This window comes from Ips typographus, linkage group LG10, assembly GCF_016097725.1.
Source record: "Ips typographus isolate SLU linkage group LG10, UJ_Ityp_2.0, whole genome shotgun sequence".
Lineage (NCBI taxonomy): Eukaryota > Metazoa > Arthropoda > Insecta > Coleoptera > Curculionidae > Ips > Ips typographus.
The window spans coordinates 6,042,784-6,070,423 of NC_138431.1; the positions used below are offsets into that span (position 1 = coordinate 6,042,784).

At 35.9% G+C, this 27,640-nt stretch overlaps 1 protein-coding gene across 8 annotated transcripts in view; it reads right to left on the reverse strand.

Moving 5' to 3' along the window:
* Positions 1-253: 253 nt before the first annotated feature.
* Positions 254-27,640, reverse strand: part of LOC145734716 (serine/threonine-protein phosphatase 2B catalytic subunit 2-like) — a 31,698-nt gene continuing 4,311 nt past the window's right edge. Inside the window, exons 3-15 of one of the 8 annotated variants that reach the window (XM_081988266.1) lie at positions 16,542-16,666; positions 16,373-16,484; positions 15,083-15,228; positions 10,606-10,745; positions 10,475-10,552; positions 8,253-8,346; positions 7,990-8,197; positions 7,859-7,870; positions 6,571-6,603; positions 4,914-4,989; positions 4,724-4,821; positions 4,416-4,669; positions 254-3,250 (exon numbers count right to left, since the gene is read on the reverse strand). In XM_081988266.1, coding sequence (XP_081844392.1) covers positions 4,473-4,669; positions 4,724-4,821; positions 4,914-4,989; positions 6,571-6,603; positions 7,859-7,870; positions 7,990-8,197; positions 8,253-8,346; positions 10,475-10,552; positions 10,606-10,745; positions 15,083-15,228; positions 16,373-16,484; positions 16,542-16,666 — 1,319 coding nt within the window. In that variant the 3' untranslated portion in view covers positions 254-3,250; positions 4,416-4,472. Of the gene's footprint in view, positions 3,251-4,415; positions 4,670-4,723; positions 4,822-4,913; positions 4,993-6,570; positions 6,604-7,810; positions 7,871-7,989; positions 8,198-8,252; positions 8,347-10,474; positions 10,553-10,605; positions 10,746-15,082; positions 15,229-16,372; positions 16,485-16,541; positions 16,667-27,640 lie in introns of all 8 variants that reach the window. The other 7 variants (XM_081988265.1, XM_081988268.1, XM_081988267.1 and 4 more) reach the window with 7 other exon arrangements.

The window sequence follows — 27,640 nt, forward strand, 5'->3', positions numbered from 1 at the left end:
AACTAGAAAATTCGACTTACTGGCATTGTTTAGCCACTCAAATAACTTAACCTAAAGTATCGAACTTGTCTGAGGGTTTTTCGCTTTTTAAACCGGAAGTTGTCGTGGATTTAAGTCCCTCAGAATGTGATTGTCAGCGCCATGACACACACACTGAATTTAATTACTAAAAGGCACCCCTTTTATTAGGTTAGGTTTAAGGGAGGGGGTTAGGGCCAAACTGCACAGTGTTGTTACGAGGGGGTTGTGTTCAAATTTTGCACGGAATAACCCTTAGACAGAACAATAAAAGGAGCTATTTCATTTTGGTTGTGGCTTCTTTTAGCCAATAGAAAAAAGAGAGGATAGTGATGGTTTTATTTATATTACAGCAGCTGACACGCTGTACGCCACTGAAAACTTACTTGTAATTTTTAAATGAAACACTCTCTATATCTTTTGATTCAAATTAGTTTCGTATTTGACAAAAACAATCAAGTTGTGCTATACAGGGAGAATTATAAAAAAAGTTGAACTTATGTGAAAAATTGTTTTTTTTTTTTAATAATCACAATAAATTTTAATAAACATAATAAATGATTTTTATCCCCCAAAAGTCTAATATGACGTTTATTAACGGTAAAGTAGGCTGTGCATGTATATCAATATCAAGCGTGCTGAGCAAATTTGACGTCACAATGATGGAATTTGACAGTTGGCTAATATTATGGTTTTGTTCAATTCCTAAAAAAGTAATACTATACAAGGTGTCTCATTTAAAATAAGCGGGTTGGTATAACCGTAAATGTGTGACGAAACTTGGTACACTAACACAGCACACCTACCCTTACAAATTCTGAAAATTTCAGATTTTTGTTTCACTCTGTACAGGGTGAATTTTTAAATTAACTTCAATTGGAATTAGAAAATTCAGTGAAAGAACGTTTTTGAATGACCCTGTATAAGCACGATTTTTAAAGACCATTAGAGGGGGGGAGGGTGTCTTAGCAAAAATGGTACAAATTAGTGCGGGGTTATACAGAGTGTCAAAAAAAAATAAAGCATAGGCTTCTTTGCAGTATACATTATTTTTTGGATATACAGGGTATTCTTAAAAAAATGTACAGCGTGTCAGTTCAGCGTGTCCTTAACGTTAATTTAAGAAATCGGAAAATATATCCTACTTTTAACCAATTATATGATTATATGTATTTTTATATTAAATATGAATCCTGGTAATAGAGCTATAAATACAGTGTGTCCAAAATAAAGAGAGTTCTCATTATCCTGGACACACTGTATAACATTTTGTGTGAATGGGCCATAATATGTTATTAAAATGCCTCTTTACAGCGACAAGACTCAGTATAAAAGTTTTTTTTTTTAAGGGACGCCATATGAAATTTTTGATATCTTTTTATATAAGTTGGTATTTTTTTGAGATATTTTCTTTTAAATATTATTATACCCTAAGTAATAATTAACTATAACTTTTATATTTAATTTGTATATAATATATTATAGAGAAAATTTACAGAATAAGATTATTAGATACATAATTAATTTAAACACTCGATCATACAACAAAATGTTCAGGTTCTCTGGCAAATTTAAGAATTACACCACTCACACTCGGAGAAATCGACTATTTTTTAATAGTTTTTCCTAACAAGAACACTGGTGCAAGAGATTCATTATAAATATTTAAAAGTGAATAAACATTTACTTGATTAACATATTTTGTACAATTATATACAGAGGGTTTTCGAATTGAAACTTTGGTGTGAATAATCACCAAATCCAAATTCGGGGACATTTTAGTAATGTCTCAGACGAAGAGGAAATTTGTAAAATGTATTATAATCATATTTTTAATATTAGATATAATATAAACACAATTTGTACAATCAACAAAAACTCATCAGTAAGTACAGCACGTTTCTTTGTGTTTGTGTAAGTAGGTGAAGATGTGTGTTTGTGAGGTTATAATTTCATTAATATTTGACGTTTGAGAGAAGGAAAACTTAAAAAACACATTAACACCAGTAAAAAGGCAATAATTGGAAGTTTCCTAAAAGTTAGTCTTACCTATTTAACGTTACTATACCTAATTAATAAGAAGTTTCACAGTGTTCGAGAGATATTCAAGAAATCTGCCTTTTAATTATTTATTAATTAAAACAAAATTAACAAACCCCCAAAAGTCGAACTGCTACCCCACCAAAACTATATCATATATATCAGTCTTGACAGCCCTAAAAACAAACAAAACGGAGAGAGAAAGAGAAAGAGAGATAGTACTAAAAGTAGTCCAGTCCGACCCTGGCAAGAGAAAAAATAACCAATTACACGTAATGCGGGATGAACACGAAATTTCAGGCGGACAGGAGTTTTGTTTTTTTTTTTTTTTGAGTCTATGGCACGCTTTATATCACTCAACACGCATGCGTAACAGCCAAGGCCAGCTCGCTAATGCACAGTGCGCTCTGACTGACATATCCATTTTTTTTTAACGCCCTGTATATATACACGGTGTCCCAGATATTTACAGACGTTAACGATGATTAATTACCAGGTTTTGGGTTGTTGGTACAGGGTGTCCCTGAAAATCTCACTCTGAAACTCAACAATGTGGCATTAATTGTTTATTGGTGTACAGAGTGTCCTACGTCCGCCATATTGGATTTTTACGTTATTAAATAGTGCGTAAAATGTATTTTTCAATCTCACTGAAGGAAGAAAAATTAAAATACAGTAAATACTTACTACTTACCCTGTATAAATCCAATATGGCAGAAACAGTTAGGTTAGGACAAATAGTCTTAAAAACCACAGAAAGGGAACAACATGGGACACACTGTATACTGGAACTGCTGAATTGAAATAACTAGAAGACCCGGAGGTGTATGTACACAGAAACAGAGTTGCCAGATTGACCTTTTTGAAGCTCACAATTAACCTTATTTTGTTTTTAATATAATTATTATGTAACCTTAAATTTCCACTAATTAATGACGTAGATAAAACGGGAAAAATGTGACACCGTCAAACAGCAGGAAAAATGAATCGGTAGAGGGCGCGCGCGCCGCTTGTTAAGGAGAGCAGTGTGAAAGAGCGAGACCGAAGCATCAGACCAGCTAGTTGCTTCTCTGTCGGACCTGTCAGCCCCCCACAGTGATGACGTAGTGTGGTGCGGGGGGGAGCGGTTGATTCCGTTGGGGTGACGATAGAGGGCCGCCGCTTGGGGACGACTTGATCGATGGGTCGTTCCCTAAAAAAAAAGGTTTGTTTTTCAATGTATACGGCAAAATCAGTGTTGCCAGATTTTACTAAAATTCCCTAGATTTTTTTTAAAAAGAACATTTACCTCTTTGTTTACTTTTATAGCTTTACAGAGTGGTATTTGACAGTTTGTAGCATTTTGACTCCAAACCAAACAGCTTTACGTCACGTCTATCAAAAATCCTGCTCATGGAGCTCTAAAAAACTTTTAAGATGCACTTTAACTGATTGTAGCAGTTTTGTCATTTTATAGCTTCATGGAGCAGATTTTGATAGTATCCATAAATTGACTTACGTTAACTGTCACTGAATTTGAGAAAATCCAAGATGGCGGCCAAATTTTAAAAAAAACCAGTTTATACTAATTTTCGACTAATTTGTGGTCAGGGAATTCATTGGAACTGTCGGTTTGACGTTAACTGTCACTGAATTTAAGAAAATCCAAGATGGCGGCCAAATTTAAAAAAAACCCAGTTTATACTAATTTTCGACTAATTTGTGGTCAGGGAATTCATTGGAACTGTCGGTTTGACGCTAACTGTCACTGAATTTGAGAAAATCAAAGATGGCGCTCAAATTTTTAAAAACTCAAGTTTATACTCATTTTCAACTAATTTGAGACCAGGGAAATCATTGGAATTGACAGTTTTATTGTTTGATAGCGTCATGGTTGTATTTGACAATTACCACAATTGTGACAGATCGAAATATATTCAAAATGACAGTTACACGTCACAACTGCCAAAAACATCTTATGAACTATAAATTGCATAATAATATGAATAAAACAACTATTTACACTGACTGTATAGCTTTTAAACTAGTTTTAGTATTTTATAGCTTGAGGGAGTGGTATATGACAGTTTCCAAGTTTATGACAGATTGAAATATGATTAAAATAACGTCACGACTGTCCAATTTATTTTTTCCATCCTGTATATAATGCTTTGTTGCCTTAATGAATAAGTGAAATGACTAAATTTGCCCACGTTTCAAAACAAATTAAGTTTCCGCCAAAAAAACGAAATGTGGCAACAAAAACGACTCAATCCAATATGGCCGCTAGAGGGCGACAAATTTGACCCAATTTTTTGCACTTGAAACTGATCTAACACGAAATTTGTTCTGTCAAAATTCAATATGGCGGCTAATACCTGCGCCGGGCTGGTAACATCGGTAGCGAGCGACCCCTAGGCGACCGAGAGCGCAGCTCACGAATGCGCGTTAGTTTGCTGCGTCGTCGTCTGTGGCGTTGTGGTCGTGTGATTCGATTGGGCGGCGCCCGGTTCTTCAGCTGCCGGCGATGGTGGGGCGTCTTTGCGGGGCGGCATCCTCTCGTTGATGGCGTCCAACCCTTTGGCCTCGGCGAAACTGGTAATCTTATGGTTCGGCGAGAAACCTTGTAACGCTAAAACACCCAAAAATGTTAGCAAAAACCAGTGGCAGGAAACAGTTTTTTTACCGTTCTTAAGACTGGTTTTTCCACCAGAAAGGGCTCCCAAGGGCAAAGCTCCAGTTGGCGTGAGGCCCTTAAGCTGAAGCACAGATTCGCTCTCCTCTCTGCAACGTGATTAGCAAACTGAATTATTAAGTTTGCAGGGGAAGGAGGCTTAAATCGGACACAATGTGGGACTAAGGGTGGTTGTGCTTACCTTAAAACAGAGAATACACGGGCCATTTTTCCAATCGCCCTGATTTTATTGCGGATAACCTCTTTTCGTAAATTAGCTGCTGCCCCTATAATATTTCCACTTTTAGTTCAAAAATCAGGTATACTACCAAAAAATCTACAGAGTAAGTCACAACCCTGACTCATCCTGTATATACAGTGTACTATACAGGGTGTCACCACCTCGTTTAAACTTAAAAAGCGTGTACGAGTGTTTTCAAAGCTTTGAAACACCCTGTAAGCCGACTATACAGACTTAACTAAACAAATTAACAGGAAAAACTTACCAAAATGTGTGAGTAGCGCCAACGAACGTCGTATTGAACGAAGACAGACATATCGGTCAGCCAAAGTGTGCGGTAGACGCGGAAGTATAGAAAAAAAATAAAAACAAACGGTGCATATAGAAAACTGTAGCGTTATCAGAGTAGGATGATGTTAAAAAAAAAACAAAATAAATCAAAAACTTTTTAGTTGATTAAAAACCAAAAGTTTTGAAAGCATATCACAAAAAATAACAAAAAGCACTGTTGTTATATGAAAAACTCAAAAAAAAAAAAAAATACATGATATAAAATGCTTTTACAGGGAGTCAGAACAATAATGCCAAATATATTAAATATATAGCTCAAACGTGTGATAATCCACTCTGTATAATAATTAAAAAATGCATCATGCGGCACGACTACTACCAATAACAGTAAAATCTAAAAAACAGTCCAAGAAATAAAGGAATCAAAAAAACTACGATGGAATGGTGGACATTCTTCAATTTCTTTTGGTATTTTACTCTTAATAGGGTGAAATTTTGGTGGTAACATTTTTGAAACGACCCGTACATTTTCCTTTTGTAGCCGGTTACACTAGCAGAAACGCCCTTACTAACAAAGAAATTTACAAAACAAACAGTATATTCAAACAAAATGCATGTGTAGACTGTACAGAGTGCAGGAATCTCAAAAACCGTTACAGGGTAAATGTAGGCAAAGTTCTGGTAAAAGTCTTCCTGAGTAAACCTAGTACCACAGTCAAACGAGCGTTTTGTATGAACTTATTGAATAATTTGACTGCGTTTACAACGTAGGAATACTCTTGAAAGATGTGTTGAACAAATCTCAATACAAAAGTCTTTACATTTGTGGAAAAAATTCTTCTGAATAAACCTAGTCACTGTCTTTTTGACCATTTTTTAATTATTATGAGACAAATTCGACTGAAGTCTAAAATTGATATTCATCACTTTAACAGACAGTATGTTGGCTATTTTGACAGTTACAGAGTGATTCAGTATTTCTGTAGCCGTAAAAATCAAGTTTTGACCACCCCATATAATGTCTGTAAGATTTGTCTGATTTTTTTTAGTAATAAAAACAAACTGAGACTAAAATGTCAAATTTCACTGTAACAGTCGTCTCAGTGATCCTTACAGGGTACCCTTCGAATTTTCTACTGATCTTAACGACACAAATCTTATGGTTTCCGAGATCTTTGCACTAAAGCCGAAAGGGCAATTCTGCTAGTAAAAATTTGGCAATTTTCTGAAAAGTTGGCTGAACAAAAATGAAAATCACTGTAATGCAGTTATAAATGTTATCGAAAACTCCTCTGTTCAAGCTCTGCATGTTCCGGTGAAAACTTACCAGGTTTTTTATTAACAATTTTAGCCTGTTTCGCTGTTCGGGTATTGCGATCCAAGCCGAATATAGACGAGAAGAGAATAGTGAAAAATAGAGTGTCAGAATAGGGGAAAAATATCAAGCAAAATACGAGGGGGTGCTTTTCAATCAGTGTAACAATCATAGATCGGGAGCTGATGTCTGATTAGTTACAATCAGCTCCCAGTCTATATTAAATGATTATTAAATTGTAGTATAAAAGTGCCGTAGAGATTATGCAGTGCTTTGAAAAATTTAAGATATGCTACTTGGTGGAATTAAAGACAAAAACACTATTAATTAAGGTAGAAATCGACTGTCAAAGGGATAAAGGGCAGGCCATAGCAGTACTAAGGTGAGTGTGTGTGTATTTTTATATTTGGCAGTATATGTCTTATTTTTTGGCCATTGAAAAATAAAAAAAAATGCCAAATATCGCAAAACTTCTTGGAGATTTAAAAAGTAACCAAAAAAATGATTTAAAACTTAAAAAGTAATGAAAAAAAAAACTATACAGGCACTCTAGACTACAAATTGGAAAAAAAGCTGTTAACGCAGTGACGTAGCTAGAATTTACAATGTTCTACTAAAAAAATCCTAGATACGCCACTGGTTACTCTCATAATAATAATATTTGACAAGGGTAGGGGAAAATATATAGGGAAACTGATCCTTACCATCTATATAGAATCCAAGTAGCATTGAGAGAAATAATAAAGAAAAAAATACGTTTCCAATCAGTCAATTTTTCATATTAAAATATAAATATTGGGAAAAAAAGCGTGAACTGTTTAAAGTGTATACAGGGTGGGTGATTTTTTGTGTATTTAAGCCTCATTTTCTAAAAATGAGGTACACAAATTGAGGTAGTTGCTTATGATTAAGTTAGTTAAGGTTATTTACAGAGCAAAAAATATTGTTGTTAGTTTTTTTTTTGTTCCACTCTAAAACGGTTTATACCTCCAAATTCAACCCAACCAATTGTAAAATTTGACAGCTGTCACTTGTGTGACCCACAACGGTTCGTGGTTTGTGATTGGCCAGGAAAAAACAGCAAGCTGAAAGCTGCTTTTTTGACCAATCACAAACTAACGTTGTAGTTAAGGTCTAATTTTGCTTGCCTTAAGATGCTTTATTTCATAGCATTAGTGATTTGTTTTAAGCTAATTTGAACCTTAATTGGAGGTATAAACTGGATATTACTTCGGTTAGTTCACAGACTCACCGAAGGATTGACACCTTGAAACTTGTGTCAACCTTAAAGGAAACTTACGTTCTTTTATGGCTGAAATGAAACAATAAATGCTCAACAATACGGCAACTACCTCATTGACTGTAAAAATAATCCAGTGACTGGATTAAGTAAACCAAAAAAAAAGGGATGGTAAACTTCAGGGCGCTCACCTTCTTCAAGGGCGTCGTCGCCCTCAGAAACCAGCTCGTCATCTGAACAGATGTTGAGCACGTTGACCAACATTTCGGTGACCTTTTCCCCAACGAAGGGCAGAGACCACGTGAACACGTCCATGAAGTTAGGCAACCAATAAGGATGCTGGGAATAGTTAAACTGACGAATATTCATCACGTTATTTTCGTACTTTAATACCGCCGCCTGAAATGAAGAATATACAAGGTGACCCAGTTTTGGTTTAGTGATTAAAACCTACCTTATTATTATACACGTCCAAATAATTGGGCGCCGAAAATATGGTTATAAGTGATGGAAATCCAGTCGTCTGACTCTTCCTGTACATTCTATACCTAAAAACCAAAAAGTAGTGCTAAAGTACGTCATAAGTAGTAAGGTCATATTAAAATGCCTACGTGTGCAAAACTTTTTATTAGGAGGTGGAATATTCATATTCAGTGGTTATTATCGAAAGCAACCATACTACTCGGGAATAATAGTAATTATGTAGAAAGTTGTTATCTGTAATAACTAATTTTATATTACGGCCAGATAGGGCAGGCTGTTAATGAGTTTCGTGTTTTCACGTGAAAATAACCCGCGCTTTATCTTGAGACATTATTTTCCTTTGCAAAATTTTCCCTAGTGATAATTACGGCAGAGTTATAAAACTGTACAATTAATTACAAACTGCCCCAATATGTTTTTACATATAAATTAACCAAACAAAAACTACTTGTAATGTATTTATTAAGAAATTACTATTATACTACACAAACTGTAAGGGCCCCAGCCTTATAATTCTGCATTAATGTAAACACAGCTTAACATTCCGTACTGTCAAAACACTGTCGAAGCCTACTCGATCAAAGTTTGACACATGTTTTTAGTAATGGCGGTGCAATTTGGGGTACGCGAGTATTTCACCCAATTTTTAGTGTTTTTTTGATGTTTTGCACGTGCCATGGGATATTTTGAACTCTCGCGTGTGCTAAACGGTGTTGGTTCTCAAAGTTAGTTTGGTTTCAATGCGCTGTTGCCCCACATTTTAAAAGGTAAAGGCTAATTTTGCTTGCTAACAATATTCTATCTTCGTCAGATGATAATTTGACCGTTATCACGTGAATTACCCTGATTGTACACAATGGAGTGTCATGTGACAATTGTTTTACCGTTTGACCATCAGAGGGCCTTAATGTTAAATATATTTTTTTGCACTTGTATGAGGTCAGTCATTCGAAACAATTTTTTTCGCTTATTTACTACACTTTGTACATATATTTATATATCCATGGATGGCCAATAAAATGGGCTTTCTAAGGAGTGTCAACATTGCAAAGCAGGTTGTACCGTTTGGCCGCTAGAGGGCATCAAAGTTGGACAATTTTTTTTTCTGTACTTTATTCAAACTTAAACATTTTGACGCATCAATTGCAACTTTTACGTTTTACGGACCTGGAAACTACCAATTATTTTCAGGACGAACAGAAAACAAGTTTATTGCTTGCCAAATTTGCAATTAGCTGCACTATGGCCGTATAGTCAAGGATACCAATAAATCTCTTGTACTCCGACCCTGTAGGGTTGCCAAAAAGTTTAATCTGGCGTCTTTTCGGCTGGTGTCTACGATTTTTGGCACCTAGACCACCCGAAAAAGGCGCAAATTAAACAATAACCACCCCCGAAGCATAGGAAGTAAACGTCACCCACATAATAAATCACCATTTGGTTTTAAAGTCATTAGAATGATTGAATTTTACCCTCAAGTATAGTAAAACCAAAACCAAAGTTGGGTGACGTCATATTTGTTTGACAGTAACGGATATTAATTTCGCCCCTTTAGGAATGTGTGTGTTCGTCAGCCCTAAAATCCCGAAAAGTTACTTGATAATGTACAAAAGAGCGCTTTCTCTGATGATGGCGCAAAGGGCTAAAATAAAGCGACAAAGATGATGAAAAAACCTTTCAGAAGGACTAACGACCCTTTACGGAAAGTTAGCGCACGGCGGGAGGATCTAAACATAAATTTGGAGATTGCAGGGAGAGCCTCGGAAAATAAAGAAAACATTTGTTATTTTCTGGATAGGGGCGCTTAAAACGTAGTTTAGACATTGTTTCGTTGTGTTCTGACGGTTTTTTAGCTGTCATAGTTTCAGGTACTCAACCATAGAAAAAAGTAGCAATTGTCACATGCTTTTTGATTAAAAATCATCAATTTTGCTACTAAAATATCTGATAAAAAAAAAAACAGAATAAACCAAAAACTAGGAAAATGTAAAGTAATTGTATCTTATACATTTGCTTTTGTTAAGACAATTCGATACATAACCTACTTTTGGGACTTCCAGAGCTCATTTACCTCCGTGAACGAGGGTACTAAAAGTGAATGTTTATATGCATTTTATAACAGTACAGGGAAGGGCCAAACTGCACTTCGTTAGCTTTGATCACTAAAACATTGTTGCCAGTTATACTACTTACCCAGCGTCTTGTGCTTCGTGCGCTCTAATTATTGAGAGGAGATTATTGTTTTGGAGGAAGTCGCAACAGGCAGCGTAGCTGAAATTTTTTAAACTAGATTACTTCAAAAACTTTTAATTTAATTTTTTCACCTGTAAAAATATGAGCAGCCTCTGACAGAATTATGTGAAAAATGTTCTGCGTTGTTTTCGTTACCAAAGTCTTCTAAAGGATCCGACCACAGAAGGTCGCACATTGGACCAAAGGCTGGTGGCTCTTTAAATCGATCTAACTGTAACAAAAAATATTTTTTTTAACCAAAACTAACCATAAGATTGTCTAAGGACAAAAGTTTATATACAATGTACACCCTGTAGGTATTTTGTTGCTAAGGAACTATCTTAGAAACAGCCAGGTTCTTTCAAATCCCAGTCCATAAAGTCGAAATTTGCTTAACACAAACTAATGAGGTAATGGGATTTAGCGTAAACAGTGAAACTATTCTCAAAGGAAAATGATCCTTACTGGATTTGTTTAACTGTTGTATCGACAAGGAATTGGTTGTTTAAAAAGTAAAAATCAGCTTATGTTAAACTTTTTAGGAAAAATTACTATGAATTTCAATTTACTGGTTAAAATTGATTATCTAACTATATTGGCTTTTTCCGTTTATAACCCTTACCCGGTGACCTTTATAAGAATGTATATTTAGGTTTTTCTGGTGAAATTGGGGAAATGAGCCAGGATTAACTCCCATTTAGAATTAATCGCCCTTAATACGACACAAGTTTTTACAGCCACAGATAGGGTTATATGGACCGTACAATAAGGGCTCCCGTTATTAAATTTCTTGTCGTTTCAGCTCGTGGAATGAGGTTTTGCCATAAAAGTCGCACAGTTTATAGAGTAATTAAAAGCGGACAATAGTCCGTTAAACGTCTTTTATGGCTACGAGGGATTTTGCTTGGATTTTTCTTTAAAACCTTTAAAATCCACTTTTTGTACATCAGGAAACAAAAAGGTACATGACCCAAATAGGGGGAGTTTCATTCTGGAAAAGTAACATTTTGGCAACGTTGCACTATATATTTGGTTTTTGGACGCTAGAAGGTGTTTGACCTTGTTTTCCAGAAAAAAAAAATCACTCTTTGGGCGTCAACAACAAAACCAACAACGTTACTTTATAAATTGCGAAGCAATATATCGACCCAATCTGTCCCGCAAAGCCTTGTTTCCCCATTTGGGAGGCACGAGAGTAGGTGTTGGCCCCTTGAAATGACTTTCCATTCAGCGTCAAATGTACAGAAATCCAGAAATTGTCTATTATATCACCATCATCGGGCAGCTTTTGAACAATTCTACCAATTTAAAGCCTAACAGGACCGTAATTTTCGTGTATGGGTTTCCAATAGAAGAGCAAAAAAGCCCGAAAATCTAACGTAAATCAAAAAATACAACTCCATTATTTTCTCAGGAAAACGTAAACATGAGAATAGCTACATTCATAATTCGTTTGGCAAACAACTAACAGGATTTTCGTCTGTTTTAAGTGGATTTTAAAAGTTGGAACAAATAACTAATGCTATTTGGATAATGGATATTTTTATGGAAATGACGCTTTTACTGCAACGTTGTTTGTATCCCCCCAGATCTAGGACGACACTCAAAATAAATTGGGATGACGTAACACTTTCAATTGACGTTTCAAAAGTCAAATCTGTCAAAGATATGACCCAGACAAAAGTGATATTTTATTGTGTATTATGGTCATAAATCAACTGCAGCTTGCGGTTTATAAATATGGAAAAAAACAATTTAAATGTATGCATTCCAGTTAAAAAGGTTTTGTTTCGTGGGAAAATGCAGATGCAACCCTTTATACCAGGAAAACTCGGTCATTTTCCCAGCTGCTCATATTAATGAAGATTAGTCTTGAAAACATTATGATCGAATTGATGGTTTACTTAGGGACCAAGCAATTTTAAACGTATTTCTTCATTCTCTAGAAGAGAGGAAGAGAGTAGTTTTGCCCTAAATGGTCGTCCAGGTGAAATATTAGAGCGATGAGGGGGACGAATTTTACAATAAAATTTTCTTGACATTTAAGTGTTTCTATCATCAAACCGACTTTTTTTAAGATTTAGTCTGTTGCCACGTCAGTTCTGCTATCTAGCTTTTCCTTAAATTTATCAAAATTTTCCTGGCTGGCAAACTGGACGTCCAGATCCAGTTTGTTTTAATTACGACTCCCATGCAGGCCATTTTTAATAAAGTCCCCAGTTTTAATCTGCGTAATAATAAAATACGAGGCAACTTTTCAAACCCGAGGACAGTTAAATTTGTGGCAACGTTGCACAGTCTCTTTAGTGGCCTTTGCGTATATGGAAAACCATTTTGTTCGGTCTCGCTATTATTTATCTTTAAATTCAGCCAGATAAACCAGATTAAATAGACCGTGAGATGTTCCTTCATCAATTTTCCTTCTTTCCATTTTTCATGCAACTGGATAAATTGATTTTCCTTTCTAATTTATAAGATTTAGTTGCCTTGGGCTAGTTTAGAATGGAAATAAATTGGTTTACTGCCTTAAAGAGTGCTTACATTATATTTTTCCATTTGAACCAATCAACAAAAAGCTCTGTTTGTACTGGAAAATTATAGAGCAAACCTGTCATCAAATTCGGGGTTGTTACCACATTTCTGAGATTACCAGACATTTTATGGTCAAATAAACAGTAATTTGAACGGGCCATAATTCTCCATAAAGGGACCGTGAAATAACTAATGGCCGTTTCACTTTGGAAAACCAAACTTTGGGGTTTACAATAAGTAAAGGCTGTGTTTACAACCCTCACAATAAGAAGTTGGTGATTAATTATTACTAAATTGGACAAATCAAATTTGGGCCACTTTTTGTAATTAACACTGTTTTGGCAACGCTGTAATGTTGACAGTGTCACGTGATGTGACCAACTTTGAATCAACTTTTATTAAGTTACTCTATTAACAAATATTTGTTCGTAAGTTTAACGGACAAGAAACACTTTATTAATTTAATTTTTTTTAAAAAAATCCAATATAGCTGCATGTTTTACTCGGGGCCGTTCGGCACGCGATCACAATTTACCGCAAGAGCAGTTTGGATCGATTAAAAAAAAATATGTCAACGCATTATATCGCCTTTTACAAAAGGGAACGTGGGAGCGAAATTACTGTTTCGTGAAATTCAAATAGATTTTGTGTGTATCTCCATATGTTTGAAGTTTGGAACTTCACAAAACAACCCCAAAAAAAAAGCCAGTAAGGAGGATTTTCGTTTGGCAATTATTTCAATGCTTACTAACCTAAACCCTATTAGTTCACTAGTTTGTATAAGCAAATTTCGATCTTACCGAACCCCAAACGAAAAATTAAGGAATTCACATTCCCCATCGCTCTACAGAATCAATCATATCTGCTAGAGTTTTTACAACAGATTAGAGTATTTAAACACAAAAAAAGCAATTTTTCAAGCCCTTAAGGGCAAAACACCTTAATACAATCCTGTAGAGGATGAAATTCCCTACAATTTTCTTTCTCTACACTGTTTTGTAGCTCTTTAAATAACAAAACGACGCTCAGTCAAATTGAAGCTACTTGTGCAACTGTCAGCTGTGATAGTTACCAACCTAACCTCGTTTCTTAAGCCAGCAGTGGGTAGTTTTGATTGGTCAAAAAAATGTGCTGTTTTTACATGATTATTCAGTCTCATTTACCCATCTCTGAGCTTGGATGTAAATAAAGCGAAACTTATGGAACACATCCAAAATGCAGCGTTTCGAACGGTATAAGGCATCAATAATTCAAAACCTCCGGAGCGTCCCCGGAGGACTTTTTGGCCCGAAAAGCACACGAAATATTTGTTTTATTCAAATGTTGCAAAGGGACCTTAAGGTGCATTCACAGAATTGCCAAGCAGGGACCTTCATTAAGGCTGAAACTGCTGCGCCAAATCAGAAACTGGGATTGTGAAGATTTTAGGCCATTAGTGCTTGAACAAAGCAGTGACGTGCTTTCACTGTAATGCCACGGCTTAAAAAACTGTTTTAAAGGTAGTAAACTTGATGGCGCATTTATGGTCAGTGCAGTGCACGTTTGAATAACCTTTCAAGGTTTTAATGCCTTTGCCGGGGCGTTTATTGCGCACCAATGCTAAAATTGCTGTGGCAATCGTAAAAAATGCAGTAAAAACGAATGAAATGCGTTTATTGGAGAAATTTTAAAATTAAAACCGCTTTATTGTCCCGTTAGCAATTTGACGACATTTACCGAAAACTTTTCCAACTTTCAGTGGGTTTTGCTGAAGACTGAAGATAAAAAGAAAATGATTAAGTGCATAACCATTTCACGCAAAAATTTGTGGGTGAGAAAATATTAAAAATGAGTTTGCACTCGTTATCGTTAAGCAAAAAAAAAATCAATTAATGCCGTTCTATACCGTCGCGAACGATGGCAGCACGGTCATTAATAATTTTCCAATCTTCCCTGGGAAAATAAGCCGAAAACGAGGAGCGCGAAACCAATTTCCCCATCCGAGAATTATTGCCAGTTGTTGATTTTTCTTACTAAGGTAATTAAAAAAGGCCATACCTTTCGTATATCATCTAGATTGTGTATCTCCGGTGACAGTCCGCCGTGTACACAGAGGAACTGTTGGTTCATGAGCGCCGCTAACGGCAGGCAGTCGAACGCCTCCATGCAGGCGTCATATACTCGTTCCGAATATTTAATTTTACCTTAAATAACAAAGAAAAAGTCCAATTAATCATCCGTACATACTCTAAAAGCTCCAACCACGATCAGTGCTTGATAATGTCCGCATTTCTGGCAGACCAAAATAAGGTAAAAAGTAAAAACGTGAAGAGCGTGACGTCACAGTGGATGCTCGTACTAACAGTGCTATTGCCAGACGTGAAGTACACACGAACTGAACGATTAAAATGTTTCAACACTATTTAAACAGTTCTTCCACACAATTTTATGTAACACTGTACTCTTTTGAATTTGATTGTCTCTTTTTCAAAAAAAAAGTGCATTTTGACAGTTTTTGCGATTTAACAAAATTTTAAAAACTTCTTGGAAGATATCGGGCACTTGTATAGCCATCTGGTCGTTTTTGAGAAGTTTTTAGTAGTATTTGCAGCTGCTCTGGCATTTCCAAAATTATTCTAGAGGCCTAGAGCAATTTTAAAACATTCTTGGAAAGTTTAGGACCCTTACAGAATGTTTGGCAATTTTTGGGAGGCTCCCAGTAGGAGTTAGAGCATTTCCAAAAAAATTCTAGAGCATTCTGGCAATTTTTGTACGGTTTTTAATAGTAACCAGATGGCTTTGACGTTTCCAAAATAATTCTAGAGGCAATTTGAAAAAAATAATTGGATGTTTAGGACACTTAGTATTTAGAGGCTCCCGTCATTTTCAAAAGGTTTTTAGAGCATCCTGGTAGTTTTTAATGATTTCCAAAATTATTTTAGAGGCCTCTGGAAATTTGAAACAAGTAAGGTTTAGTGCCTTTACAAAGAGATTAGACAATTTTCGGGAGGAACACACAATTTTTCTCGATACGGCCCTGTCTATATAGGATTATTTTCGTATATACCGGTGCGTTAAAAAAAAAACGCACACAAAGTCGAGGCGGAAAAATCCGGATGTATTATTCATTCGGGTAAAATAAAACGGGTGGGACGACAAAATCTGGAACGGAAGGCGAGAGAAATCCCGCCCGGATTGCGATAAATCAATGGGTGCACATTTAAATAAAAAACCGACAGGACCGTATTGATTTTTTTCTAACTTAAAACGAAAACTTGTGACTTATTATAGGTCAGTTCTACAGGGTGAGCCAAATCAACCACTGATCGTTACCATTCACACACTTACATTCTTGCTTAAATGTGAAATATTCTGTTAGATGGCGACACTCGTGGTTCCCTCGTAACAGGAACAGTGTTGCCGGGAAACACAACTTTAACGCCCACAGGTACAATACGCACTGAAATTACAAGATTTTTAAGGTGTTTTGGGGAAACTGTTGATGGTGTAAACTTACCTCTATACTAAAATATCCTCTATCCACGTAATCGCCCAGAAAAAGGTACTTTGTGCTGGCGGGCGGCCCGCCCACCTCGAATAATTTCATAAGATCATAAAACTGACCGTGTATATCGCCACATACTGAAACCACAACATTTAATTACCCAACCAGTATAATAAACGAGGAAAAGTGGCAACAACCCTTTCTCTTGCATATTCGTGCCCTAAAATCGCATTTCCAGCCTGCTAATTTCGCAATTTAACGCAGTTTAATCACGAACATTGCAGGAAGCTATTTAAGGCGACGTTGCCGCCTTTTTAATGACATCCTCAACCCCTTTTTTGAGTGTGACCAACTTCGTATTGCATACAATTATCCAGGCCAGTAATTGGATACGTAAGGTTTTTCTAGGGCTTGTCCCTTTAGGCAATTAACACCAACGTTTTGTAGGGTTTCGGTTAAAGGGGGCTAATTTAATAGAAAAAAGCTGTTTAATACATAACAACATCATCAATATCACATACATAACAATATTACTAAAGTAATAGAGCGATAAAGGACAAGAATTCCTTAATTATTTATGTTTCAAATTAAATTTTAAAAGCCTGATCTGGGGTAATTTGGACTGCTAGTATATCAGGTATAAATTGAGTAGTCAAATCCTGTAAATTACAAAATTTTTGCACTAAAAAAGCAACTAATTTTAGTGGGAAATTAATCATCTAACAGGGTGATGAGGGTGATGAGTTTTATAATTTATGTCTAATTTCCAAAATAATTTTAAATGCTTCTAGGATTTTTAAATGATTTTTAGACGCTTCTGACAATTTTAACACATTTTAAAAAAATACCTTCAACACATCCTTACTGCAACAACTCTAGTACACATCAATTAACAATAGGCTGACTATTGAGCGTTGCTAATTGTTTAAATTGGCAACACTGCATTTACAAAAAAAATCAGTGTAGCAAAGCACGAGGATATTAGCAATTGTCGCTAGGCAAAATCTAATTAGAGTATATAAATTGCAAGTAGCACCAGATGTAATTAGCAAGTGAATGAATCAACAAGGAATTGTTATTTCACTCCTTGGAGTGCAGTGTGAACAAACTGTTGCACTAGTCGATAATTTTTGTCACATCCCTAGTGGAACTCAGACCATCCGTGAGGGGGTGAGTAATAAAGGTTTTCAACATTACCTTGGGGAACGTAGGATTTTATGTAAATTTCGCACGTCTGGCGGGCTCAATTCACATTTAAAAGGTTCTTAAATTGTTTGCGCAAGTCGTATCGACCGCAAGGAAAGCTTTTACGACTGTCATTTAAATTAATCGACTGTTTGGTACATTCCTAACATCTGTCATCACGATTGCCACTTTTTATGGATGAAAACTTTGTAACTTCTAATTGACAAAACGTTTTACTATACTGTTTCAATTACGTTGTAGACGAAATGAACTAGCTATGACGTTTAATAGTCACCTGACAACTGTCAAAACTGATTAAACAGTACCATGAATCTGCAACATGTTAGTAGTGACGTTGATTATGTTGACATTAGACAGTTGTAACTTGTATTTACACCTCAATAATGCCCGAAATATGTCAAATTTGGCCCCATGGAGCTGTCAACACAACTCACAGTGTAATTGCTCTAATTGGCCACCGGTTTTTTAGAGAAAAGAGTTTATGGTCCCCAAAATGGATTTTCAGGAATATCTCCTGAACTAGTAGAAGTACGAAAAAAGTGCAAAAGATCAAAAATGCGTAAAAAAGGTCAAAGAAACTGAATCCAGACTTTGAACTGACACTTTCCCATTGGGAATGCATACAGGGTGACCAAACTCTAACCACTTTACTTTTTTGGCCCACCCTGTGTTACCGAGACTGATAAGGTAGTTTTGAAGGATACCACCGGAAAGAGGAGAAAAAGAGGGACTTTTTGAGTGGTTTGCTGTATCTTAAAAAACCACTGAAATATTGCAGGTTAAAGTTTTGAAGGTTTTTCAGAGGAAAATGGAAGTTTCTGGTCACCAAAATGTCACCATTTTCTGGAATATCTCCTGAACTAACATTTTCCCAAATTAATTTTGTACTGTACAATTGCAAAAAAATTAATGTTTTTTACATGCTAATTTGCTGCTTAATTTAGCAATTATTTGCCAATAAAGTTTTTTTTTTTAGAAACTACTTTTACAGGTTACTGGTTAACGGGTTTCAACAATTATGACAGCTGTCACGTGACCTAAGAAATGTCAAATTTGGCTCCATGCAGCTGTAGAATACTACTTTCAGAGTTGTGCCTTCATAACACATCTACATCATAGAATAGTTTTACACTAAAGTTGGGCAAATCAAATTCAGCCGAATCGAATTTTAGCTGCAAAACAATCCTCCTACTCGATCCAGGCTAAAGAAAAAAAATATCTCTCGCGTGCAATTCGTCGAAATGAACCCCCTGCGACCCTTCACAACTGCCTGAGGTTCTCTCTCTCTCGAGTTTTCCCTTTTTCGAGAAAAGCGAACCCTTGTCCTTTATTATTTTTAGACGTGTGCGTTATCTAAACAACCGTCCAAATCGTAGTCTTTTTTTTTTTTTTGTGCGTGCACTACTAAAGGTGGGTCAAAACCAGGCACAATGCCAAGCCCCAATCGATACAACACTGGCTTTGTGTGTAACAGGTTGAAGTTTAACTATCCGAAAAAAAAAACAACACTTTTTAGATGTTTGTGTCACTTCGTGACCTTTTGGGCTAGTAAATGCAGACGCGCTGTTGCCAAACGTGTTTCAAAGTGACAGTTTTCTCGTTTTTAAATGGGGCGGAGAGAAAGATGGAGGAAAATGGAGCAACGGCCGTGACCGAATGCCGACGCAGGGCCACCACCCCATACCGACCGCATCGATCCGTGTTCGTTGCGGATGATGCGGCCAAAGACATACAAACTACAAGTTTCTTTCAGTTTCCAACTAAATTCCTGTCTTTAAAACACGTTTCCCAATTATTTGTTTACGATAGAGAATGCCGCGTGATATCGTTAGTCACGATCCAATAAAAGCACCGTTTCTATTCGTGTAAATCATTGGCGTACCAATTTACCTGCAATCCTAAAAATATATGTCCAGTTGACTGACTCTCTGAAATATTACAATCGATTCAGTCACTCAATTAACAGAAATAACAAAACGTTGCACAAGGCGCGATCTTGAGACGGATTCAATCAATGACACCTGTCAAAAAACAGCCATACACTAATTTTACGGTTTCAAATAAGAAAATCTTGCAACACTGTCATTTAGCTTGATACTGTCATCTGACAGTTGAGCAAACCAAATTCGGTGTTGTTGTACTAGCAGAGCAAATGTCATCTGTCAATTAGACACGGGATCATTTTATCGGTCAACTTGATAGTTTTTTCATTTGAGCTTGCATTCAACTTGCATTTTTTTATATTTCATTTATTTTTTTTTTGGTGACAAAAATAACTTTCGTACATTCCCCAAACCTTTAGCTATTTTAATGAAAAAAAATCACGTGAATAAAATCCTTGAAACTAGGTAAGCAAAACTGGTAAATGGTTCTTATGTTATTACCAACAACATTCATTCAAAATTATTTTTGTTGCTCTCACAATGAAGGATGCTTTAAAATAAAACTCACATACCTGCGCATGTAACAAGTACCAAATAAGTTTACTGTACTAGAAAGAACTTGTACTTACCATTGAGTATAGTGTTGGAGTAAAATCAAAGTGTTCAACCACTGTTGAGTTAGATCCGGTTTTTTGTAAAGTAAAAAACTGACACGGTTGAGCTTTTTTCTGAATTGCTGTTACAATGTGGCTTGAAAAACTTATAAACGGCAGCAAAAACTCAATTTTCACAATACAAACTGTCAGCACTATTCCCGCCATATTGGAATTTTTGACAAGCAAGTAGGCGGTGCGTGAATGAAGTTTTTGTTGGCGTTGACAGTCGTACTGTCAAACTTCAAAAATTGGCTGAAAATGTGACTGCTGTAAGCAACGTTTAAGCGCTTTTGCTTGTACAACATCAAAGCGTATTTGTAGTGTGCGAAAAGTATCGTAATTTTGGCAAAGGAAGAAATTTCCCGTTGACTGTAATCGGCCTGCTGCCGGGGAAATTGTTGTGACAGGAACTTGGCAGCGAAATAAAACGAAAACTTTACGACGTGTCGAGCAATAATTCTATTATTGAGAGGTTTCATTACTCGTACCCGGGTATAATTAGATATTTTACCGCACTCAAGTGCAGTCGTTTAATTTACACGGAAAATGACAAAAAATGGATGTCTGGAAACAACGTCTACAGTCAAGACGTTTAAGCAAACTTAATACAACGAAACTTTCAATGGGATTTTAAGCCTTAAGCGTTTAGAGTGGTAAACGCAAGTTTACAGAGGACTTTACCAACTTTAACTAACTTGAGTCTCTCAATTAACGAATTTTTAAGGAGAGACCTTGAATTTGCCCAGTTGACGTTAACTCATAAAGTGATAACCCGAACACGACCTCGAAACCCTGTCAAATCGACGAACAGCACGAACATCGTGTAGTTTACAAAATGGGGCCGTGATAAACGGACCCTGCAGGTCATTAATTTCACCCCTTCGCCTGTCACGAATGTCTCGTTTTTTCTACCGCAATAAATGTCATTATTAAACGAGATATTACAAACGGAACGCACCACTTGATTGACGTTTGATGTTTGTAATTTTGACGTTTCACAAGTTAGGAGCGATATCGGAACGCAATTTTAAATTTTATTTTAGACGTTGTGTGAAAACCCTGTTTAAGAAGATTTGGAAGCTTTTAGGTTATTTCAAAAACCACTTCTAGATAGTTTTAGAAACTATTGGTCTAAGGAGATTTCTAGGCTGTTTTAAGAGCATTAGTAAGCTTCTAGGCTACTTCAAGAGACTGGAAGCTGCTAGATAGTTTTGAAAGCTTCTGGAAGCTTTTACACTGTTTTAGAAACTTTTAGGGGTTTTCAAGAGGATTTAGAAGCATCTAAATATTTCTTGAAGTTTTTCGGTGTTTCTAAAGCATCTTAAAGCTGCCGAACTATTCTGGAAACTTTTGAGAGACTAGCTGAAGAGGATTTAGACGGTTCCAGCTTGCTATAGGAGCTTCGAAGCTGTTCTAAAAGCTTCTAGGCTGTTTCAAGAGCATCTGTAAGCTTTTCTGCTGTTTTAGAAACATTTGGAAGCATCTAAACTGTTCTAGACGCTTTAAGAAACTTCTAGACTATTCTATTAGCATCTGAAAGCTTTTAGATAGTTTTGAAAGTGTCTGGAAGCTTCTAGACTGTTTCAGAAAGTTTTGGCAACTCCTAGGCTGTTTCAAGAGCATCTATAAGCTTCTGGGGTAGTTTAGAAACATTTAAATTGTTCTAGAAGCTTTAAGAAATTTCTAGGCTATTTTGAGAGCATTTGGAAGCTTCTAGACTGTTTCAAGAGCATCTGTAAGCTTCTGGGGTGGTTTAAAAACATTAAGAAGCATATAAACTGTTTTATAAGCTTTAAGAAACTTCTAGGCTATTTTAAGAGCATCTGGAAGCTTCTAGATTTGAAAGCTTCTAGACTGTTTTAGAAACGTTTGGCACTATCTAGGCGGTTTCAAGAAAATTTAGAAAACCCCCAAGGTGGGTATTCTTGAAACAAGGGAAGGGAGTTATCAAGAGAAAAACCTGTAGAACCCAGGATCCTAAGTGTTGATAGAATGTGACAGAAGAAGCTGACAATAATGGGTGCCTGTTACATTCTCCAGGTCTTTCTCTTGATAACTCCCTTCCCTCGTTTCAAGAATACGCACCCTGGAGGCTCTTAAAAATCTTGGTTTTCTCTCCTGATACAAACCCCGATTTTCCCCATCAACTGACTGGAATCGCTACTGTTGCTGAAGCTAAAATTATACTAATATTCTGATTATTCGAAAATTATGGTAAATAAACGGCAAAACTCTCACTCAACCATGATAAAATCACTTAGAGTGGCGGAATAGTTTAAGAGCCTGCAATTTGGAGTATTTATAGCAAATTTAATAGCTCCATTGGCTTTTCAGAGAGTTGTTGCAGTTTAAGTTTATAAATAGCGCCACCACCAACAAAAAATATCGACAGTGTGAAACACTAAATTATGACTTAAAATCTGCAAAACGTGGTAATTAAGGGCAAAATATTTGTATTTTCCCCCCTTTACGTTCAAAGCAAATTATATCTTCAGACTCAAAACTTAAACGGATTTTCCTCTAGTTTATTTAATTGGTTCACCCCCAGGCGTTTAGTAATTACATTTCATAAGCAAAATTAGTCGACAGTTACATCGATGCAATCCACCCAACTCTACTGTTTCCATTAAAGCAATTTGAAGTGGGGGGACAGGAAAAAGGTTTATTAACGATCCCTCTTGACCAAATATCTCTGAAAGGCCGAAATCTACATCCGTTTGGCCGCTAGAAGGCGCCAAAGTTTAAGTCTAACACCACTCACTTTGACATTGAATAACTCGGTTATATGACAAGTGACGTCAAAATGCCATCGAAGTGAAAAGATAGTCCGGAGTGTGGGCTTTCCAAAAATATCCCAACTTGGGTTAATTAGTTGCTCCGTTTTGCCGCTAGAAGGCGTCAAAGTCATGAGAGTTTTTATGTCAAATTATTTCAACGTCACCCAGTTAATCTTAAATAACTCTCTCTTTACGCAAGCCAAACAAGGCTAGTTTGTGATTGGTCAAGAAAAAGCTGCTATACAAGGTGTCCCAAGTTTGTACCTAACCACCACATGGAAGGATACAGGGTGACAAGCTTTAATTAAAACAACAAAGGACTTACCAAACAGAAATGAATCATAATGACGTAGAACAAGTTTTTGTATTACATTCTCAATACTTTTGCCAAAGTTAATAATGTAAAATCAAATATTTAAACTGAATTGGGTACAATAAAAGCATTTTACAATCTATTGTTCCCTTCGTCTTTATGAAAACACCTTGACTACGGTATTCTTCCGGTGTTTTTTTTTCCCTTCAAGGTGTATTGAAACTAGGCGAATTGCATGTACTAAACACCAGATCGGTATCGAAACAACAAGGCAAAATAAGTTTTTGTTTGCCTCCACGCAATCTTCCATTCTTATCATTCCGGATTTGCATTTTGCATTATTTTTTCTGTGTTATGGGCCACGCCTTGAGGCCAAAGCGCGATGAGAAGCCAATTTGGCCGTCAAAAACGCGAAATTTATTCGTTTTTATCCCGCAAACAGGAAAAGGCCGCTCCGGATCACACGAACTTCCATTTAAATCAAACTTTAATGGGTGGGGAGGGGGAATTAATTTATAACTCCCCCCCCCCACCGCACTGGCCGCCATTTTAATTAGGAGGTACTGCAAAACTCCCGAGGGAGTTTTATATTAAATTGTCGCGTTCCAGTCGAAGAAAAGAGGTTATAAATCAATAAGGACCTTCCCTAATTTATTCAGGAGAGGAAGTTACTTTTGCCAGCCCAAAGATAAAGTTTTACCCACTTTGGTTCTCTGCCAGGGAATTATACATTATACAGGGTGGTACATTCGTTAACCACACTCATTTCAAAAAGACGAAAATAACAGAAAAATTCAAAAATCCTTTTCAACTTATCTAAAAGTTCTTAAAAGATTTCAAGACAGTCTTCTAAAATCGTCCATAAGTTTTCAAATGCTTTAAAAGCAGTCCAAATAAACCTTCAATGCTTTTTAAACTCTCCAGAAACCTTCCAAATACTTCTGAAGTAATCTAAAAAGATTTCAAAATACTACAGAAACTACAAAATGCTTCTAAAGCAGTCCAAAGTCTTTTTGAACAATCTAGAAGCTCTCAAAACATTTCAAGACAGTCTAGAAGTTTTTAGATCAGTTTAAAAGCTTCCTAAAGTTTCTAGAAGGTTTCAAATGTCTTAAAAGCAATCAAGAACCTTCAGTGACTCTTTAAACTGTCCAAATGCTCCTAAAGTAGTCTAAAAAGGTTATGAAACAGTACAGAAACTCCAAAATGCTTCTAAAACAGTCCAAAGTCTTTTTAGACAGTCTAGAAGCTCTCAAAACATTTCAAGACAGTCTAGAAGTTTTTAGAGTAGTTTAAAAGTTTCTAGAAGGTTTTAAAATGTCTTAAAAGCAGTCAAGAACCTTCAATGACTCTTTAAACTGTCCAAATGCTCCTAAAGTAGTCTAAAAAGGTTATGAAACAGTACAGAAACTCCAAAATGCTTCTAAAGCAGTCCAAAGTCTCTTTGAACAGTCTAGAAGCTCTCAAAACATTTCAAGACAGTCTAGAAGTTTTTAGAGCAGTTTAAAAGTTTCTAGAAGGTTTTAAAATGTCTTAAAAGCAATCAAGAACCTTCAATGACACTTTAAACTGTCCAAATGCTCCTAAAGTAGTCTAAAAAGGTTATGAAACAGTACAGAAACTCCAAAATGCTTCTAAAGCAGTCCAAAGTCTTTTTGAACAATCTAGAAGCTCTCAAAACATTTCAAGACAGTCTAGAAGTTTTTAGATCAGTTTAAAAGCTTCCTAAAGTTTCTAGAAGGTTTCAAATGTCTTAAAAGCAATCAAGAACCTTCAGTGACTCTTTAAACTGTCCAAATGCTCCTAAAGTAGTCTAAAAAGGTTATGAAACAGTACAGAAACTCCAAAATGCTTCTAAAGCAGTCCAAAGTCTCTTTGAACAGTCTAGAAGCTCTCAAAACATTTCAAGACAGTCTAGAAGTTTTTAGAGCAGTTTAAAAGTTTCTAGAAGGTTTTAAAATGTCTTAAAAGCAGTCAAGAACCTTCAATGGCTCTTTAAACTGTCCAAATGCTCCTAAAGTAGTCTAAAAAGGTTATGAAACAGTACAGAAACTCCAAAATGCTTCTAAAGCAGTCAGTCAAAACAGTCTAGAAGCTCCCAAAAGATTATAGAACCGTCTAAGAGTTTCCAAATTGCTCTAAAGCATTCTAGAATCTTTAATATTCCCTTTAAACTGTCCAAAAACCTTCCAAATGCTCCTCTAGTAGTTCAAAATAATTTTTAAAGTTTTAAAAACAGTTAAAAGAAAAAGTAACATATTTGACATGTCTGAAAGAGTTTTGTGCTTTTTTTCACGATTATATGTCTATTAATTACACACTGGTCATTAATTTGTTATTAAAACAAACTTAGGTAATTGATGTCTTTAGTGTTTTTTAATGACAGTGACATTCCTTGTTCCACTAGGGCTGTGACCGATTATCGATCTGAACCTGTTGCAATACGACGCTTTTTCCACTAGTTTATGTTAATGGCGCCTAGACGTTTCGTGAATAGGTCTATTAAGCACGCTACACTTGTCCAATTAATGCACTAGTGTTCCTGCAACGATTAACCAGATTTATTGAGTGTCCCGAGGCTTTTAATGTAACAAAACAGCTGGATGCAATTTTTTTTTGGAAATTATTGAGTTTCTTCTGTAATATTAGTACTAATTAGGTATTTTTGGGTGAAACAAGAATCCCTGTTAATCCAGGTGTTATTAGACCTTCAGAACAACGTAATTAATTCGGTGTGCTTATTAATTAACTTCACATTTACATCCCTAATTTTCTAGTCCTGTAATTATTCCAGGGGGAGAAGAATGATCAACTGGTATCGATATTAAAAATCAAGCTGCTAATTATGCATTAAACAAAAACGACTAAACGTATAGTTAGTCGCTTAATGATCCTTTTAAAATGTCTTCCAAAGTAGAAATATGCATTTTCGCTGACATTCATGCTCAATTGCATACCCATTTAAATATCGTTGGCGTATAAAAATGCTAACGGTGTTTTATTTTAACGAACCACTCAAGAATACATTTTCCAAGGAAAAAAGCAAACAATTCATTTTTCCAGCATAAAACGAAACCCCACGCCGAATATAAAATGGCGTCTCCATTTGTCCAAAATACAATTTCTAGGGATGTGGCAGCTACGTGATCGGATTCCTATGATAGTGCCGTGGACATGTATTCAGTACTCTCAAAACTGTACGGAAAAAAAGACAAACTCTGGCGTTATTAAGACGCAAAGTCCGGCCCTTATTGACCCTTGAAGTCTGGACACACAAACCCTTGATTGCCATCCACGAAATTCGGGAAGGGTAAATTAACTGATAGAAAAGTTATGCTTACGGTCCACGGGAGGAATAAACATTCTTCTGTACGTGAGAGGACTTAATTGGATCTAAAAACCAGAAATAATCAATACTTTCCAATGCCTCATCTCTAGGGGACTTAATAGTGACTCATTCCTACTTAAACATGGCGCCATATATGCATTAAATGTATGTATAATAGTATATTATTAACCAAGATTTAGATAGAAGCTTTTATTGACCGTGTGTCAAGATAGAGTAAGTGTGTGTAACTGTATAAACCGTGGATAATATAACGTTTATTCCACTATTAACTATATTTTTGATGGTCCTTTTATTGAAAATTCAGGGTAACAACAAAATAATAACATGAAGAGACTTATTTATCTTTTGATATATCAAAAAACCGACTGCACATAAAATGACACGGAGACGTCAACTGTAACTTGACAAATAAAAAAGTTATATTATTTTTTGACAGTTCGAGGCAGCCATTTTGAATTTTCTGTCAAAATATTGACTTGCACCTCATTTTAAAAGAAATTTCACGTAGTTTCAAGAAATGACAGACAAAATGGCATTCCAGGCCGCCATTTTGAATTTTCTGTCAAAATATTGACTTGCATCTCATTTTAAAGGAAATTTCACGTAGTTTCAAGAAATGACAGACAAAATGGCATTCCAGGCCGCCATTTTGAATTTTCTGTCAAAATATTGACTTGCACCTAATTTTAAAGGAAATTTCACGTAGTTTCAAGAAATTACAGACAAAATGGCATTCCAGCCCGCCATTTTGAATTTTCTGTCAAAATATTGACTTGCACCTCATTTTAAAGAAAATTTTAGGTAGTTTCAAAAAATGACAGACAAAATGGCGTCCAGCCTGCCATTTTGAATTTGCTGTCAAAATATTGACTTGCACTTCATTTTAAAGGAAATTTCACGTAGTTTCAAGAAATGTCAGGCAAAATT